Source organism: Bos taurus, chromosome 29, assembly GCF_002263795.3.
Source record: "Bos taurus isolate L1 Dominette 01449 registration number 42190680 breed Hereford chromosome 29, ARS-UCD2.0, whole genome shotgun sequence".
Classification (NCBI taxonomy): domain Eukaryota; kingdom Metazoa; phylum Chordata; class Mammalia; order Artiodactyla; family Bovidae; genus Bos; species Bos taurus.
Genome location: NC_037356.1, coordinates 38,900,729 through 38,917,650, shown reverse-complemented (window position 1 = coordinate 38,917,650; position 16,922 = coordinate 38,900,729). Strand labels below are relative to the sequence as shown.

Genomic DNA, 16,922 nt, shown 5'->3' with positions numbered 1-16,922 from the left:
ACAACCCTTGAGCCTCAAATTGAGCCAAGTCTAATTGTGTCCTCACCCACCAGAGTGGAAATTATTCATAATTCCACAGACACCAGTAGGGCCTAGAAGACAATATTGCCTTGCTAGCGGGGAGTAATAAATCTGGTCTGAAGGCTGGTCTAATATCAGCATAAAAAACTGAACAGCAAGCCTTCCAAAAGTACAACTGTTTCCAAGAAATTAACCCTGTTTGCAAACAGTGCCAGGAATAATTTATAATAATTAAAAAACATCTAGTATCCAAAGGGTAAAAGTGACCACATTCAACATCCAATTTAAAATTTCCATATAAATTGTGAAAGTATTTGTCCTAGTTTCTTCACAAGATTGTAAAGTAATTATCCTCTAACTAAGATACATAAATTTAAAAAGAAAAAAATTCCAGATGTGCAAAGAAACAAGAAAATATCCAAAATAAGGGGAAAATCAATCAGTAAAAACATGCTCAATCACTACAAAAATATCCGGATGGTATTTGCCAAGTCTTTCACATACACCAGTCAAAAATTGTTTCCTCCTCTTTTACACTTCTGGCTCTTTTCAACCAACCATGGCTCTTGTGCCACGTCCTGGAATCTTGGTCCTCTGTCACTTGCAGTTATGTCCTAGTTCCATCAGTATATTGTAAAGTAATTATCCTCATATTAAGATGAATAAATTTAAAAATAAAAAAATCAGGATGTGCAAAGAAGCAAGAAAACATCCATAATAATGGAAAAATCAACGAGTAAAAACACAGTTAAAAATATATATTACGTAATTAGTAGGGAAGGACATTAAACTGTGTACTACAATAATAATCCTTATATTCATGAGGCTGAAGAGTATTGTGTATGTTAAATAGATACATGGAAAATAATAATGGAAAGAATGTGGGAGAAATTAATTGTCCATCACAGAACTTTGAAACAACTTTAAAAATACTAAAATATATGTAGATGGAACCCAACAGGAAGTTAGAGACAAGAGAATAGAGAAAAGAACTTCATAAGTACTGGCTGAAAAATTTCCAGATATGATGAAAACTTTAAACCCACAAACACAGAAGCTCAATTAACTCAAGGACAAGAAGTATGACAACTATACAAAGGCACATCATAATTCATTGCCTAAAACAATCAATCAAAGAAATGTAACCAGAAGGAAAAACAGACACAGCAGAACAAAAACTGGGAATGACAGCAGATTAGGCATATGAAACAATGTTAGCCAGAGGACACTGGCACCACATCTTAGAGTGCTGAGAGAAATATAATTGACTCAGAATTCTATACCCAAGAAAAATATATATCAAAAACAAGATAAAATACTTTCTCAGATGTACAACAACTACAAGACTGCATCGCCACTAACAGACCAATCTGATAAATGTTTTATAAAGGGTCTCAAGTCAGAAGAAATTTAAAAGGAAGGGGAAATCTGGATCTACAGGGGGAAGGAACAGTGCCCCAAATGATAAACATGTAATATATATTAAAAGGTAAATATAATGACTTTCCCAGTGGTCCAGTGGTTAAGGATCTGTTTTGCAATGTAGGGGATGCTGGTTTGTTTCTTTGCCAGAGAGCTCAAATCTCACATGCCACTGAGCAATTAGGCCTGCGTGTCTCAAATAGAGGTTATATGCTGCAAGTACTGAGCTTGCCCTCCTCAAATAGAGAGTCCCTACCACAAGGAAGATCCTGGATGCCACACTAAGCCTCAACACAGCCAAAGAAATGATAAATAAATATATAATTTAATAATTATTAATAATTATCATAATTAATAATGATAGACTGGAAAGTTAAAGATGCACACCATGGATCTTAAAACTACTTTAAAAAAGTTACAGTTAATAAAGTGATAAAGTCGGAAAAAGGGAATCATAAAAACTACTCAGTAACAAAGAAGTCAGGGATAAAAAGAGACATGGGAAGAAAGAACATGGGACAAACTGAAGATAAAGAGCAAGATGATAGAATTAAACCCAACTAGAGTTAACCCCTCAGATGTGAACCCAGACTGAAAATAAATTGCAGGCCCCAGATGACAGCAGATCCCCATACACTGCACTCTGTAGCCGAAAATGAGTCTGCCAGGCTTCAGGGCCCCATGTGCCTGGGCACAGAACAGCACCAAAAGTTTATATGGAACAGTAAATTAGAAAACTTCAATCATATGATAAACATGTAATATATACATGTTTATATATCCTCTGTTTATAAAGAAAGTAGATCCTCTGTTTATAAAGAAATTTCATTAGAAATCAATGTTCACTGGACAGAAGAAGAATAAGGTGCTAGCATGGTGTGGACCTTCCCTCCTTTACTACTTTAATTCTTTCCATGAAGGAGCAGATAAATTGACAGGACTTACATCTCTTCAATACTAGGTATACTTGACCTGGGACACATGTTCGATTTTCATGGTTCATTCTCCTCTCTTTGCTCATACGGAGCAACAGAGACTGCTCCTCTAAAGACAGCTCAATAACTACAAACAAATCCAGATGATATTTGCCAAGTCTTTCACATAAACCAGTGAAAACTGTTTTCCTCCTAATTTGCACTCCTGGCTCTTTTCAAACAACCATGTCTCTTGTGCCACATTCTGGAATCCTGGTCCTCTGTCACTTGCAGCATTGTTCCCATACACCAGGCCTCAGTTATGCTCAATGGAATTCCTATTCAGAGTGGCCATAATACATGCAAGAATGGAAACAACAGGCAGCTCCTTACTCTCCTCTCTTGTTCATTCACTACATACATTCACTGAACACCTGTGTAGCAAGTCTGTTACAAACAAACCTTCAAGTTGAAAACTTTCAAACATGTAAAACTGCATTTTAATGTGCAATCACATCAGTTAGTTCACAGATCTGACACACATTTTCTTGGGCACATCCCAGACAAGTGGGTATGCTTTTGTATACTTTACTGTACAGAACTGTATGGAGCACAATAAGTGTTAGTTGCTCAGTCAGGCCTGGCTCTTTGCAACTGCATGGACTGCAGCCCACCAAGCTCCACTGTTCATGAGATTTTTCCAGCAATGATAGTGGACTGCATTGCCATTTCCTTCTGCAGGGGATCTTCCCAACCAAGGGATTGACCCCAGGTCTCCTGCACTGCAGGCAGACTCTTTACCGACTGAACTACCAGGGAAGCTGATGGAGTACAATAGTGCGGTATTTTTATTTCAAGCCTACGGTGTCTGAAAGGAAGCACAAATGCAGTGGTAATATAGATGGTACTACTGTTGTATTTTTAAAAGTGTTCTTAGTTGCTCAGCTGTGTTCAACTTTGGCAACATATGGACTGTAGTCAGCCAGGCTCCTCTTGCCATGGGGATTGTCCAGACAAGAATACTGGAGTGGGTTGCCATGCCCTATCCAGGTACTGCAAGACTAAAAATGTATCTTTTTCTGTTTGTGTTTGTTTTTAATGTATTATTTGTGTTAACAGTATCATAAAGCTAATAAACTAGAGTAATATATAGCCATTTGTCTTAGTTGGCTGTCTAAGTAACTTTGCTGGACTTATGAACATATTGGGATGTTTGAACACCCTTTTGAAATGTAACTTGTTCATATACAAGGGACTTACTCTCCTGCTAAAACCTGTGGATCCAAAAGTGAGTGCATCTCCTCTAGGTCCAAGAAAGTCACATTCTTGGTTGGGATTTTAGAGGAAACTTGAGATCTCCATAATTCTAGCCATATCAGTCCTTCAAAAGACCTTGATCAGGAGAAACTAATGTTAAAGTGGAAATAGTCATTGTGTTTCTACACACTTCTAGAAAGTGTTGCTAACTCCTCAGTACTGGATCTTGTAATGCTGGTGACTGGGTGGTGAAGTGATGTGAACAGAAGTAAGGAAGGTGAGACAGGTAGGTCAGAATGTGAGGTAACAAAGTCAAGGTGTTTAGAAGCTGAAGAATTGAGAGAGATTTGTGACCTGAGTTGGAAAAGCAGTTTTCAGAACAAATTGGGTCCTGTGGTATGTATAAAGATCTCTACTGACCAGTCTGGCTTTTTTTTTTTTTTTTCTGGAGCACAGTTCAGATCCATCCAACTGTCTCTCATTGCTGCTGCTTCTTCCTGGCTCCCACACTGTGCCTAGCTGTTCAGCCTTATATATTCAGAAAAGGTTTGTTCTTTAAGGCAGACTCTGCTGGCTGCCTACAAAATGATCTATTCTCTGCTTCTCTTTCAAAACTGAAAATAGTTTGTTATATAGCCATAAGCCCAGTAGCTACAGGACTGCATTTCCTACCCACCGGTGCTTTTGGTCATGACTGGTGCCTGAAATGCAAGCAGACCTATAAGAGGGATTTCTTGGAAGATTGCTTTCAAGGAGCTGATTTAGCTGAGAGATGAGTCTCTTCCCTTCCCTACCTTCTTCCTAACTGCTCCCTGGTTTTTAGTTGTGATGGCTGGAACTCCTGCATTTGTATTGGACAATCATGTAATGCTGGAAATGGATACCACCCAAGATCTCACTGGCCCACCTCCAGCTTTGGTTCAGTAGGAGAGAAAAATCAATTTTACCTTGCTAAAGTTATGGTTGTTTTAGTTTTTTGCAATGTGCATCCAAACTAATCCTGATACTACTATGTGTTTAATGTGATATAGCCTTATTATTTTGTTGGGTTTAGTGAATATATTTAAATTTTACATTTCTCTTATTTTTTATTTTATAAATTGATTCACCAATGACAGGTATACCTAAATTGTATAACTGCAAAATTATTATTATAAGCATACTTTCCTATAGATTTTGCATTTTTATACTTTCTTATTTTCTTTCCTTTCTTGTTTTCTTCATATTTGTACAGCCTGGGCCATTTCTCTCTTATAACCTCATCCATATCCATATTGCAGACCAAAACAGGGTTAAAGCTGTGTGGGGAGAACCAAAGAAGAATGAATTACAGGGACATGAATGAAGGGTAGTGGCCTTTTTTACTCAACATGAATGTTCTGTAGTAGGATCACATTCCTCTGCCCAGCTGTGGACCTACCACTCCAAGATTTGCCATGACCATGGAAGATACCTCAGCCAGTGGGATTTGAGTAGAGGTGATATGTCACTTCCAAATGGAAGTATTATTTTCCTGTCCAATAAGCTGAAATGCAGATATAATGACAGGAGCTGGAACAGCCATATTAGACCAGACGTAAGTAGCACAGGTGGAAGCTGTGACAAGAAAGAAGTGGGTCTTCATTCCTGTGGAGAGACCTGCACTAATATTATATGAAAGAGAATTGAAATTGCATTGTATTTAAGACAATGTCATTTAAGGTTCGATTACAGTAGTTGAACCAGTAATCTAACACTCATAATAGTATAACTGATCTTTGTGTTAGCCTTGTCTTGACATTAGAGTCTGGTATAATGAGACAAGATCTACTGACATATACTTACAAGTGAGTCAAGTGAAGCCCTACCCTCTGGAAGCTGTGATCTAGTGTGGGTTTCAGAAACTCAAGCAAGAACAAAGTGGCATGGTGGGGACAGCTTCAAGATGCTGTAGGGACATTTGGGAGGGAAACCTAAATCAGTCCTGGTCCCAGGAAGTTGCTTGAAGTAGCGGACTATGCTCTATTGGTCTCCTTAAAAATAGGCCATGGTGCCAAGTTTCATGTAAAAGTGATGTATTTCAAATTCCTTCCAGAGTGTTTTCCCTTTTGATCCAGTGCTTAAGATATGCGTTAGAGACCTGGCTTGGGAAAATTTCAAATGCCCCAGGGCAACTAAACTGGCAGGCCACAACTACTGAGACTGAATGCCCTAGAGCCTGTGATCTGCATCAAGAGAAACACAGGATTTAAAAGCCAGTGTAGTGAAATTACAGAGTAGCCCCAGCTCGCTGCAAATAGAGAAGTCCTGAGCAGCAATGAGGACCTAGTGCAGCCAAAATTAAAAAAAAAAAAAAAAAAAATATATATATATATATATGTATAGGGAAAAAAACAATAAACAAGAATTGTGGGAAACTTTTATATCCCACTCACACCTATGGATAGATCAACTAAACATGGAAATAACAAGGAAACACAAACTTTAAATGATACCATAGCCCAATTAGGCCTAATTGATATCTATAGGACATTTCACCCCAAAACAATGAATTTCACCTTTTTTGCAGGTGCACATGGAACCTTCTCCAGGATAGATCACATCCTGGGTCATAAATCTAGCCTTGGCAAATTTAGAATAATTGAAATAATCCCAAGCATCTTTTCTGGCCACAATGCAGTAAGATTAGATGTCAATTACAGGAGAAAAACTATTAAAAATTTCAACATATGGAGGCTGAACAACATCCGAATGAATAACCAACAATTCAGAGAAAAAATTAAAAAGGAAATAAAAAAATGCATAGAAAGGAATACAAATGAAAACACAACAACCCCAAAACTATGGGACACTGTAAAAGCAGGGTTAAGGGGAAGGTTCATAGCAATACAGGCTTACCTCATGAAACAAGAAAAAATTCAAGTAAATAACATAAATCTACACCTAAAGCGCCTAGAAAAGGAAGAAATGAAGAACCCCAGGGTTAGTAGAAGGAAAGAAAACTTAAAAATTAGGGCATAGATAAATGTAGAAGAAACAAAGGAGACCATAAGAAAAATCAACAAAGTCAAAAGCTGGTTCTTTAAGAGGATAAATAAAATTGACAAACCATTAGACAGACTCATCAATAAACAAAGGGAGAAGAATCGAATCAACAAAATTAGAAATGAAAATGGAGAGATCACAACAGACAACACAGAAATACAAAGGATCATAAGAGACTTCTATCAGCAACTATACAACTATCAGCAACAATAAAATAGACAACTTGAAGAAATGGACAAATTCTTAGAAAAGTATAACTTTCCAAAACTGAATCAGGAAGAAATAGAACAGCTTAACAGACCCAGCACAGAAATTGAAACTGTAATCAGAAATCTTTCAGCAAACAAAAGCCCAGGACGAGACAGCTTCACAGCTGAATTCTACCAAATATTTATAGAAGAGCTAACACTTATCCTACTTAAACTCGTCCAGAAAATTGCAGATGAAAAAAAACTGCCAAACTCATTCTGTGAGGCCACCATCACCCTAATACAAAACCAGACAAAGATGCCATATATAGGCCAATATCACTGATGAACATAGATGCAAAAATCCTTAACAAAGTTCTAGCAAACAGAATCCTACAACATATTAAAAAGATCATACATCATGACCAAGTGGCCTTTATCTCAGGGATGCAAGGATTCTTCAATATTCACAAATCAATCAATGTAATATACCACATTAACAAACTGAAAGATAAGAACCATATGATTATCTCAATAGATGCAGAGAAAGCCTTTTTAAAAATTCAACAACCATTTATGATAAAACCCTCCAGAAAGCAGGACTAGAAGGAACATACCTCAACATAATCAAAACTATATATGACAAACCCACAGCAAACATTATTCTCAATGGTGAAACATTGAAAGCATTTTCCCTAAGTCAGGAATAAGACAAGGGTGCCCCCTCTCATCATTACTATTCAACATAGTTTTAGAAGTTTTGGCCACAGCAATCAGAGCAGAAAAATAAATAAAAGGAATCCAGACTGGAAAAGAAGAAGTAAAATTCTCACTGTTTGCAGATGACATGATCCTCTACATAGAAAACCCTAAAGACTCCATCAGAAAATTACTAGAGCTAATCAATGCATATAGTAAAGTTGCAGGATATAAAATCAACACACAGAAATCCCTTTCATTCCTATACACAAATAATGAGAAAATAGAAAAGAAATTGAGGAAACAATTCCATTCACCATTGCAATGAAAAGAATAAAATACATAGGAATATATCTATCTAAAAAACAGAAGCTGTATATATAGAAAACTATAAAACAATGGTGAAAGAAATCAAAGAGCACACTAATAGATGGAGAAATATACCGTGTTCATGGATCAGAAGAATCAATATAGTGAAAATGAGTATTCTACCCAAAGCAATCTATAGATTTCATGCAATCCCTATCAAGCTACCAATGGTATTTTTCACAGAACTAGAACAAATAATTTCAAAATTTGTATGGAAATACAAAAACCTCGAAGAGCCAAAGCAATCTTGAGAAAGAAGAATGGAACTGGAGGAATTAACCTGCCTGAATTCAGACTCTACCACAAAGCTACAGTCATCAAGACATTATGGTACTGGAATAAAGAAAGAAATATATCAGTGAAACAAAATAGAAAGGCAAGAGATAAATCCACTCACCTATGGACACCTTTATCATTGACAAAGGAGGCAAGAATACACAATGGAGTAAAGTCAATCTTTTTAACAAGTGTTGCTGGGAAAACTGGTCAACCACTTGTAAAACTGAGACTACAACACATTCTAACACCATACACAAAAATAAACTCAAAATGGATTAAAGATCCAAACATAAGACCAGAAACTGTAAAACTCCTATAGGAAAACATAGGCAAAACACTCTCCGACATAAATCACAGCAGGATCCTCTATGACCCAACTCCCAGAGTATTGGAAATAAAACAAAAAGAAATAAATGGGACCTAATTAAACTTAAAAGCTTTTGCATAATGAAGGAAACTATAAGCAAGGTGAAAAGACAGCCTTCAGATTGGGAGAAAATAATAGTAAATGAAGCAATTGACAAAGAATTAATCTCAAAAATATACAAGCAACTCCTGAAGCTCAATTCCAGAAAAATAAACTACCCAATTAAAAAATGGGCCAAAGAACTAAACAGACATTTCTCCAAAGAAGACATACAGATGGCTAACAAACACATGAAAAGTTGGTCAACATGGCTCATTATCAGAGAAATGCAAACCAAAACCACAGTGAGGTACCATTTCATGCCAGTCAGAATGGCTGCTGTCCAAAACTCTACAAACAATAAATGCTGGAGAGGGTGTGGAGAAAAGGGAACCCTCTTACACTGTTGGGGGGAATGCACACTAGTACAGCCACAATGGAGAACAGTGTGGAGATTCCTTAAAAAACTGGAACTACAACTGCCATATGACCCAACAATCCCACTGCTGGGCATACACACTGAGGAAACCAGAATTGAAAGAGACTCGTGTATCCCAATGTTCATTGCAGCAATGTTTATAATATCCAGGACATGAAAGCAACTTAGATGACCATCAGCAGATGAATGGATAAGAAAGCTGTAGTACATACACACAATGGAATCTTCAGTTCCGTTCAGCCACTCAGTCGTGTCTGACTCTTTGTGACCCCATGAATCACAGCATGCCAGGCCTCCCTGTCCATCACCAGCTCCCAGAGTTCACTCAGACTCACCTCCATCGAGTCAGTGATGCCATCCAGACATCTCATCCTCTGTCCCCTTCTCCTCCTGCCCCCAGTCCCTCCCAGAATCAGAATCTTTTCCAATAAGTTAACTCTTCACATGAGGTGAGGTGGATAAAAGTACTGGAGTTTCAGCTTTAGCATCATTCCTTCCAAAGAAATCCCAGGACTGATCTCCTTTAGGATGGACTAGTTGGATTTCCTTGCAGTCCAAGGGATGCTCAAGAGTCTTCTCCAACACCACAGTTCAAAAGCATCAATTCTTTAGCTCTCAGCCTTCTTCACAGTCCAACCCTCACATCCATACATGACCACTGGAAAAAACCATAGCCTTGACTAGACAGACCTTTGTTGGCTAAGTAATGTCTCTGCTTTTGAATATGCTATCTAGGTTGGTCATAACTTTTCTTCCAAGGAGTAAGCCTCTTTTAATTTCATGGCTGCAGTCACCATCTGCAGTGATTTTGGAGCCCCGTAAATGAAGTCTGACACTGTTTCTAATGTTTCCCCATCTATTTCCCGTGAAGTGATAGGACCAGATGCCATGATCTTCGTTTTCTGAATGTTGAGCTTTACGCCAACTTTTTCACTCTCCACTTTCAATTTCATCAAGAGGCTTTTTAGTTCCTCTTCACATTCTGCCATAAGGGTGGTGTCACTGCATATCTGAGGTTATGGATATTTCTCCTGGCCATCTTGATTCCAGCTGTGCTTCTTCCAGCCCAGCGTTTCTCATGATGTACTCTGCATAGAAGTTAAATAAGCAGGGTGAAAACATATAGACTTTATGTACTCCTTTTCCTATTTAGAAACAGTCTGTTGTTCCATGTCCAGTTCTAACTGTTGCTTCTGGACTTGCATATAGGTTTCTCAAGAGGCAGGTCAGGTGATCTGGTATTCCCATCTCTTTCAAAATTTTCCACAGTTTATTGTGATCCATAGAGTCAAAGGCTTTGACATAGTCAATAAAGCAGAAATAGATTTTTTTCTGGAATTCTCTTGCTTTTTCCATGATCCAGCAGATGTTGGCAATTTGATCTCTGGTTTCTCTGCCTTTTCTAAAACCAGCTTGAAGATCTGGAAGTTCATGGTTCACGTATTGCTGAAGCCTGGCTTGGAGAATTTTGAACATTACTTTACTAGCGTGTGAGATGAGTGCAATTGTGCAGTAGTTGGAGCATTCTTTGGCATTACCTTTATTTGAGATTGGAATGAAAATGAACATTTTCCAGTCCTCTGGCCACTGCTGAGTTTTCCAAATTTGCTAGCATATTGAGTACAGCACTTGCACAGCATCATCTTTCAGGATTTGAAATAGCTCAACTGGAATTCCATCACTTCCACTAGCTTTGTTCATAGTGATGCTTCCTAAGACCCACTTGACTTTACATTCCAGGATGTCTGGCTCTAGGTCAGTGATCACACCATCGTGATTATCTGGGTCATGAAGATCCTTTTTGTACAGTTCTTCTGTGTATCCTTGCCACCTCTTCTTAATATCTTCTGCTTCTCTTAGGTCCATGCCATTTCTGTCCTTTATAGAGTCCATCTTTGCATGAAATATTCGCTTGGTATCTCTAATTTTCTTGAAGAGATCTCTAGTCTTTCCCATTCTGTTGTTTGCCTCTATTTCTTTGCATTGATCGCTGAGGAAGGCTTTCTTATCTCTTCTTGCTATTCTTTGGAACTCTGCATTCAGATGCTTATATCTTTCCTTTTCTCCTTTGCTTTTCACTTCTCTTCTTTTCACAGGTATCTGTAAGGCATCCTCAGACAGCCATTTTGCTTTTTTGCATTTCTTTTCCATGGGGATGGTCTTGATCCTTGTCTCCTGTTCGATGTCAAGAACCTCCATCCATAATTCATCAGGCACTCTGTCTGTCAGATCTAGTCCCTTAAATCTATTTCTCACTTCCACTGTATAATCATAAGGGATTTGATTTAGGTCATACTTGAATGGTCTAGTGGTTTTCCCTACTTTCTTCAATTTAAGTCTGAATTTGGCAATAAGGAGTTCCTTATCTGAGCCACAGTCAGGTCCTTGTCTTGTTTTTGTTGACTGTGTAGAGCTTCTCCATCTTTGGCTGCAAAGATATAATCAATCTGATTTCAGTGTTGACCATCTAGTGATGTCCATGTGTATAGTCTTCTCTTGTGTTGTTGGAAGATGGTGTTTTATATGACCAGTGCATTTTTCTTGGCAATACTCTATTAGTCTTTGCCCTGCTTCATTCTGTATTCCAAGGCCAAATTGCCTGTTACTCCAGGTGTTTCTTGACCTCCTGCTTTTGCATTCCAGTCCCTATAATGAAAAGGATATCTTTTTTGGTTGTTAGTTCTCAAAGGTCTTGTAGGTCTTCACAGAACCATTCAACTTCAGCTTCTTCAGCATTACTGGTTGGGGCATAGACTTGGATTACTGTGATATTGAATGGTTTGCCTTGGAAACGAACAGAGATCATTCTGTCGTTTTTGAGATTGTATCCAAGTACTGCATTTCGGACTCTTTTGTTGATCATGATGGCTACTCCATTTCTTCTGATGGATTCCTGCCCACAGTAGTAGATATAATGGTCATATGAGTTAAATTCATCCATTCCAGTGCATTTTAGTTGCTGGTTCCTAGAATGTTGACGTTCACTCTTGCCATCTCCTGTTTGAGCACTTCCAATTTGCCTTGATTCATGGATCTGACATTCCAGATTCCTATGCATAATTTCTCTTTACAGCATTGGACTTTGCTTTAATCACCAGTCACATCCACAGCTGGGTATTGTTTTTGCTTTGGCTCCATCCCTTCATTCTTTCTGGAGTTATTTCTCCTCTGATCTCCAGTAGCCTATTGGGCACATACTAACCTGGGGAGTTCCTCTTTCAGTATCCTATCATTTTGTCTTTTCATACCGTTTATGGGGTTCTCAAGGCAAGAATACTGAAGTGGTTTGCCATTCCCTTCCCCAGGGGAGCACATTCTGTCAGATCTCTCCACCATGACCCGCACATCTTGGGTTGCCCCACGGGCATGGCTTAGTTTCATTGAGTTAGACAAGGCTGTGGTCCTAGTGTGATTAGATTGACTAGTTTTCTGTGAGTATGGTTTCAGTGTGTTTGCCCTCTGATGCCCTCTTGCAACACCTACCGTCTAACTTGGGTTTCTCTTACCTTGGGCGTGGGATATCTCTTCATGGCTGCTCCAGCAAAGCGCAGACATTGCTCCTTACCTTGGACGAGGGGTATCTCCTCACCGCTGCCCTTCCTGACCTTCAACGTGGGATAGCTCCTCTAGGCCCTCCTGTGCTGGTGCAGCCACAGCTTCTTGGACGTGGGGTTCGTCCTCCCAGCCATCGCCCCTGGCCTCAGGCGTGGGTAAGTGGGGTAGCTCCCCCACCTGCCACCCCTGACCTCGGATGCTGGGTATCTCCTCTCGGCTGCCCCCCCTGACCTCGGATGCAGGGTAGCTCTTCTCAGCCATTCCTGCACCGTCGCAGTCTGGTACTCTCGGACGCTGCCCCTGACCTCGGACGTGGGGTAACTCCTCTTGGCCGTGCTTAGCGCGCCGGTCGCAGCCGCCTGTGATTAGCACGCCAGTCGCAGATGCTTCGGTCGTGTCTGACTCTGTGTGACCCCATAGACGGCAGCCACCAGACTCCCCCGTCCCTGAGATTCTCCAGGCAAGAACACTGGGGTGGGTTGCCATTTTCTTCTCCAGTGCATGAAAGTGAAAAGTGAGAGTGAATTCGCTCAGTAGTGTCCGACTCCTAGCTACCCCATGGACGGCAGCCTCCTGGGCTCCTCCGTCCATGGGATTTGCCAGGCAAGAGTACTGGAGTGGGTTGCCATTGCCTTCTTACACAGAGACACATAAAAACATGCATAGCTAGTCAGAGACACACAAGCACACACAGACACACACAAACACACATACAAACAAACACACAAGCACATAGATACACAAGCAACCCATGCGTTCATAATCCCCAGGCCTTCTGATCAGCTCTCTGACTAGGGTCCTAAAAGGGTCCGGAGAGGTCTGTGCAGCTGGGAGAGGGCTTCACTCACTGCCCTGTGAGGCGTGGATCATGGTTAGAGGATTCTACAGTGTGGTGAACAGAGAATCAGGGAGAATTTCTCCATCCTGAACAGAGGTATAAGATGACCAACTGTCCGGGGCTACCTGGGACCAAGGAAGTTCTCAGTACAGATAAATGTCAGTTTAAAAACAGGCAAAGTCCTGAGCAAATCGTGAGAACTGGTCTCCTAAGGGAGCAACTACTGAGAAGTGTATAGAGATTTGCTGGAGTCTTAAGATGTGAAAGCAACTAATAAAAAAAGACACGTCAAGTTCATGGGCACACAGTGGGGCAGGGGCTATAACAGAGAATCAGGAAGGTGGAATCCAGGAGTGGCCTGAGGACAAGAGGCATAATTGATAGAATTCTGTGTAATACCCTCAGACAAAAGCTGACCCGTCCTTTGGAGTTTCTGTGGGCTAGTCATGTATTTCCTGGCCGGGGTCTCAGGGTCTGAGCTGGTTGTAGGAGCAGTGCTGGCAGACACCCTCTCCCAGAGGAGGCCCTCTCTCCCACCACTATGAGAATCAGCTGCCCTCGTGAATCTCCATCTTCACCCTGCGATTAACCCATTATGTGTTCCCAATCAGATACAGCTCTATGGATGTTTCTCATTCATTATTCTCACAGTCTTCATTCACTCACTATACAGACAAGCATTGGGAATCCACTGTGTGCCAGGCACTTTAAGGAAGCAATGAGGTAAAACTTGCCCTCACATTAAGAAGGTAGATGCACAGGAAATGAGACACACACATAGTGAATTGTGACTTTGGTACATGCTAGACATGAGGAAGTGTCTACAGAGACTGTCAAGAAAGGAGACTGATAAACAGCAGGGGAAAGACTTCCCTGAAACCATGACAATTAGCTGAAATCTGGAAGATGAGAAGAAATTTGCTAGTCAAAGGGGAGGGGCCTCCTCTAGGAAGGAAGGCCAGCTTGTGTCAAGGTGCAAAAAAGCCTGGTGTATTCAAGTACTGCATTCAAGAATGTCAAGGAAGGTGCCGTGTCACAAGCAAAGGAAAAGAGGGCAAGAGACAAAGGGCTGTTTAGAAGACAGTCAGGAAAGGGCAAGCTCTAGGGAGACTCAGAGTGACCTTGATCCTTCTCAGTCACACTGTCTCTCAGCATCTCCATGAAAAGAAAGGTTATTGCTTGTTCTGGTGGCTGTGAGCCCTTCGTGGATACTGAGACATCACTGACCTTTGGCCCAAGAAGACTGGTCAATAACATCCAGAAACTCATTGGTGCCACGCCAAGGGATTCCGAGGTGAAGGGTCATGCCCCAGGGTCACTCCCAGTCTCCATACACAAGAAGGATCTCCAATGCCAACCTCTCTCTCTCTCTGTCTCTAATAGCACTGTTTCATGTTTTATGGTCAGTACCCTGCCCTCTATTATCTTCACGATTAATGGTATCAACTACCCAGTCCCAGCTCAAGCTTACATCCTCAAGGTGAGGAGAGGACCCTGAGGCGTGGTTCTCAAATAGGAACTTGCAGAACCCCTGGGCTGCTACGTGGAAGAGGGTGCCCTCTGCAGGCCATCTCACACTATTGCAGATGCTGCTGAGCCCTGGGGCTGGCCAGACTCTGACAATAGGAACCACTTGAGAGTAAAGAGCCATCTGGGACACTGATCATCTTGAAATAAATGTGGAGACACCACACCATGCTGACATGGTGGGAATCAATAGGAGATGGGATCACTCAGTTCCTCATTGTTCAAAGAGCTTCAGTTCAATCTGAACCCTCAGATGGATGAACACTGGAGGTCAGCTCTAGCAGTCTTTGAAATAAGTCATGTGACAAGGAGAATGGCTGGGGATACTCCCAGTGTGCTGTCCCACTATAGGGATTAACAGTCTCCCTTCCCTTCTCGCAGTTTTCCTGGTTTGGATGATAAATTACACAGTCACTTTCATTCTCGGATGCATCTTCCCCTAGCTCTGGCTGGGTGCCCCCTTTATGAGTTAGGATACCTGACCCCTCTGTGGGAAGGCTGGACGCTAATGTGAATAAAGTGTACACAGTGATTGTTCAGCCCCAGCATAGGGTGGAGAATTCATGTCAGCTATCTAGGGGAGTTCAGAGCTGGCCGATGGGCTCAAAGAAGACTTTGAGGAAGGGAGAGAATTTCAGGAATTCTAAAACTGTAAACTCATGGAGCCATATGGAGGGTCGCTTGGTTCTGGGCAAAACTGCACTGGATTCCATGCAAATGGCATCCCAAGGTGCTCTGCAATGGGGCACTGGGGACTTACTCAGGGTGATGAGGGCTACGGACTGTCCGGTGGGGTTGGAAAACCAGAGTACATTACCCAACCAAGCCTGGAGTGGCCAAAGAGGGTGAGTGTGGGCCAAAGGAGGCTTCCCAGAATTTCTAAGTTAAATCTTCAACAATGTGTTGTGGGCACTGTTCTATTTAAGATGGATAACCAAAAAAGGGTTACTGTGTAGAACAGGGAACTCCAGTTAATTATATGACAACCCAGATGGGAGGGGTATTTTTGCAACCAGGATACATGGATGTATATGGTTGAGTACGTTTACTGTTCCCCTGAAATTCAGAATATTGTTAATCAGCTATACTCCAATACAAAATAGAGTTTTTTAATTAAGTACAAATTGTGGGGATGCAGGAGGAGAACCAGAATTCTCTGCAGAGAAACCAAGGAGCAGGAGTCAGAAGGAAATAAATAGGGAGAGAGTACAACTATGGACACTCTTTTTCTTTTCTAAAATGTTTATTGAAGTGTGGCTAATCTTCAGGGTTGCGTTAAGATCTGCTGCACAGCAATGTGTCTCAGTTATACACATACAGAAATATATATTCTTTTTCTTATACTTTTTCATGTGGTTTATCACTGGATATTTAATATATTTCTTTATGCTCTACAGTAAGACTTTGTGGTTTATCATTCCTCTGTATCCACAACTCCCAGTCCTCCTCTCCCCCACACCCTTCCTCATGGCAACCACATATCTTGGCCCCTTCAGTTGTGGATGAACTCTCATATCCCCTGCTAAGGAGAAAATCCCTTGATACTTACCAAAAGAGGAAATAAAACCAAGAATTGTGCTTGGTCTGGATATTTGTGGGAGTCGCACGTAAGGGCTCAGGCTGACTGGTGTGTGTCTCTGACTCCCCCAGGATTCTAGAGGCCACTGCTATACCACCTTTATAGAGAACACAGTGAAGACATCTAGAGAGACCTGGATGCTGGGTGACGACTTCCTGAGGCTGTATTTCTCAGTCCTGAATTGAGGAAATGACAGGATTGGCCTGGCACAGGCAGTATAAATGCTTGGAGTGGTTCAGGAATCGGTAAGGCCGCTCCAAGCAAACACTAAATCACACTTCGGGTACTCCTGCCCAGGATGCTGGTGAACTGTATTTTGTGGTCTGAACACCCTATTTTCAATAAAGAATAAAATGTTTTACTTGTAATGGTGCTGAAACAAATAGGTGCCTCTGTTTGTGTCTG

General features: G+C 40.9%; 1 protein-coding gene across 1 annotated transcript in view; it reads left to right on the top strand.

Moving 5' to 3' along the window:
* The window catches only part of LOC614287 (pregnancy-associated glycoprotein 1), a 37,709-nt gene extending 21,007 nt beyond the window's left edge, over positions 1-16,702 (top strand). Inside the window, 1 exon segment of the mRNA XM_059883149.1 lies at positions 16,589-16,702. Within this exon segment, the coding sequence (XP_059739132.1) occupies positions 16,589-16,702 (114 nt within the window).
* Positions 16,703-16,922: the final 220 nt, after the last annotated feature.